We start from the raw sequence: 2,500 nt of genomic DNA on the forward strand, positions 1-2,500 counted from the left end.
ACTTTCACTTGACTACTAATTTGTTTTTTAAAAGAACAACATGAAGAGTAAGATATTCACGCAAGATGTCTATATATATAATTTGGAAGTGTTGTCGTTGCCAGGGTACTACAGAGCGCATGTTATTTCCAACTTTATTTCACTGAAGTTTTGTTTCGTTTCAGATTTTTTCGAGTACCAAAATTTCATTCAAATAAACTTTTAAAGTAAGGTACTTCCTATTGAATGTTTTTAGTTACTGTAGACAATACACAGCACGAGTTAAAGGCAGTTACTATATATTGTTTTTGTTCACCCTCGCATTACAGAAATACGATAAAATCATTTGCATCATTCAAAGAAGACAATGCTTGCATAGTTTTTGAAAGCAAAGATATAAAAGGAAGACACTCCACCCCCGCCTCTCAGTCGGCCGGACTCAGTGCAAGATCTTGTCAGGGTGAGTGTGGTTGAGTTCCCTTACTCAGCATTGTGTCGTTCTCCAGTGTTGATATCAGAAAATAATTATCCAACTTCTTAATGAAAGAGCTCGTGTGATAACAAGCTAATAATTGATTGTGAGTCTCACCTGTGTGCAGAAGTGTTATCTGAAACTGAATTCGAACTTAAGCTCATCCGCCCAGAGGTATATACATCCGGTGTAACCTCTAATCCCGTTTCCTGCGTTATCTCAATGCCAACAGAAAAAGCTGGCATGGAAGGAGTTAAGAAAGAATCCATTAACTGGATTCTCTGCATTTTATTTTCTTGTTTTCGTACGAGATAAAGCAATTTCATATACTTGAATATACTGTAGATTATATAGTAGATTATACACTGTACAAATATACATTTTCGTATCGTGTGCCCCAGAAAAAAAAAATGATAATCTCATTTATTTGATTATTCAACCTTGGGCCTAACGTCCATTATTATAGATTTCTTTTTCATATATACTTAGAGGTTTTTATGGGAGCAATTTCGTGTGACTGAACCCCTGTGATTTTCTAATTAACCGACAATTTACTACAATGGATACACGAACGTCACGTGGTCAATACAAAATTAATACTTTGTTTCAAAGTTTCTACAAGCATATTATGAAAAGTATGCCATCCGATCCTGAAAGGCACAGTCAGCGGAGGAGGGGAACCTCGCTCAGAAACGAACAGCTTGCTACAAATATAGTAGTTGTCAGATAACACAACACAGAGAGAATGAGTAGGTTCAAGCTCAAACGCTTTCAATAATACGCATCTTCAACTTGAGACAGGACGATATTTTTCATATACCTACTTATGTCCCCAAAGAATAATCATATAATCATCACCAACAAACATTCGCTCCGCCTCTTGCACTCATATCGCCTACACCTACACCTGAAGTGCATATATGCTCAAACAGATACACTCCTAAGCCTACGAACACAATTACATATACACCCATTACCCACATCTCCATCCATATCCAGGCCCACACCTACGTCTACACAATAACTTATGTGTGATGGCAAATAGAGAAGATGGGCACCAAAGGTATTGATTTTCAAATTATAACTTTCATTTATAGATAAAAGAAAAAGTCAAAATGCAGTTTGGATTTTTCTATCAAAAAGTTGTCAAAATAATCAACTTTAAGTTTTATAAATGTGTACTACCACTCTACCTGTCTGAAAACAATTTGTAAAAAGTCCAAAGACCACTGAATTACGTTTTTTTTTTTTTTACAAGGTACTTCAACTTGATCCAAGCTACTGAATTCTTGTTAACATATATTATTACACCAGAATATGCACAACCAAAAGTATACATAAGAAGAATAAGGACACCTCCACAACATACGGTTTCCAAGTCAAATATACTTATATTCACATCATACAATTTTATAGATATATATTACGTTTTGACACTCCTCTCCGTGCTTGAATGTCCTTTCATTTCATACATCTTATATCTGAAGCGTTTTCCTGAAAAAATGTCACTTTCTACATCTGATTGTCTTTTATCCCTTTCCAAAATAGATATGTCAAAAATGCCTATGTATATATATATAATCCTAAAACAGCAATATCGACTTCATGTCATCACTGATAATCTAAATAGAAGTTCCGATGAAATTAAGCGTGCTAATTATATTCTTTCCATTACAGTTAGGATCGCCTTCGATAAGACTCCACCATGTGTGACGAGGAAGAGTGCGCACTTGTTGTGGACAATGGCTCCGGGATGGTCAAGGCCGGCTTCGCCGGTGACGACGCTCCTCGAGCTGTTTTCCCTTCCATCGTTGGCCGTCCTCGTCACCCCGGTGTGATGGTTGGTATGGGTCAGAAGGACGCCTACGTTGGTGATGAGGCTCAGGCTAAGCGAGGTATCATGACTCTGAAGTACCCCATCGAGCACGGCATCATCACCAACTGGGACGACATGGAGAAGATCTGGCATCACTCCTTCTACAACGAGCTTCGAGTTGCCCCTGAGGAGTCTCCCGTCCTCTTGACTGAGGCCCCTCTCAACCCTAAGGC

The 2,500-nt window shown here is 38.1% G+C and overlaps 1 protein-coding gene across 1 annotated transcript in view; it reads left to right on the forward strand.

Moving 5' to 3' along the window:
- Positions 1-289: 289 nt before the first annotated feature.
- LOC143038047 (actin-57B-like) overlaps positions 290-2,500 on the forward strand; it is a 3,118-nt gene continuing 907 nt past the window's right edge. Inside the window, exons 1-2 of the mRNA XM_076206922.1 lie at positions 290-439; positions 2,129-2,500. The exon at positions 2,129-2,500 is cut by the window's right edge and continues 907 nt beyond it. Of these exons, the coding sequence (XP_076063037.1) occupies positions 2,157-2,500 (344 nt within the window). The 5' untranslated portion in view covers positions 290-439; positions 2,129-2,156. The remainder of the gene's footprint in view (positions 440-2,128) is intronic.

Source organism: Oratosquilla oratoria, chromosome 2, assembly GCF_046742065.1.
Source record: "Oratosquilla oratoria isolate Oo_2021 chromosome 2, ASM4674206v1, whole genome shotgun sequence".
In the NCBI taxonomy this organism is placed as follows: Eukaryota; Metazoa; Arthropoda; class Malacostraca; order Stomatopoda; family Squillidae; genus Oratosquilla; species Oratosquilla oratoria.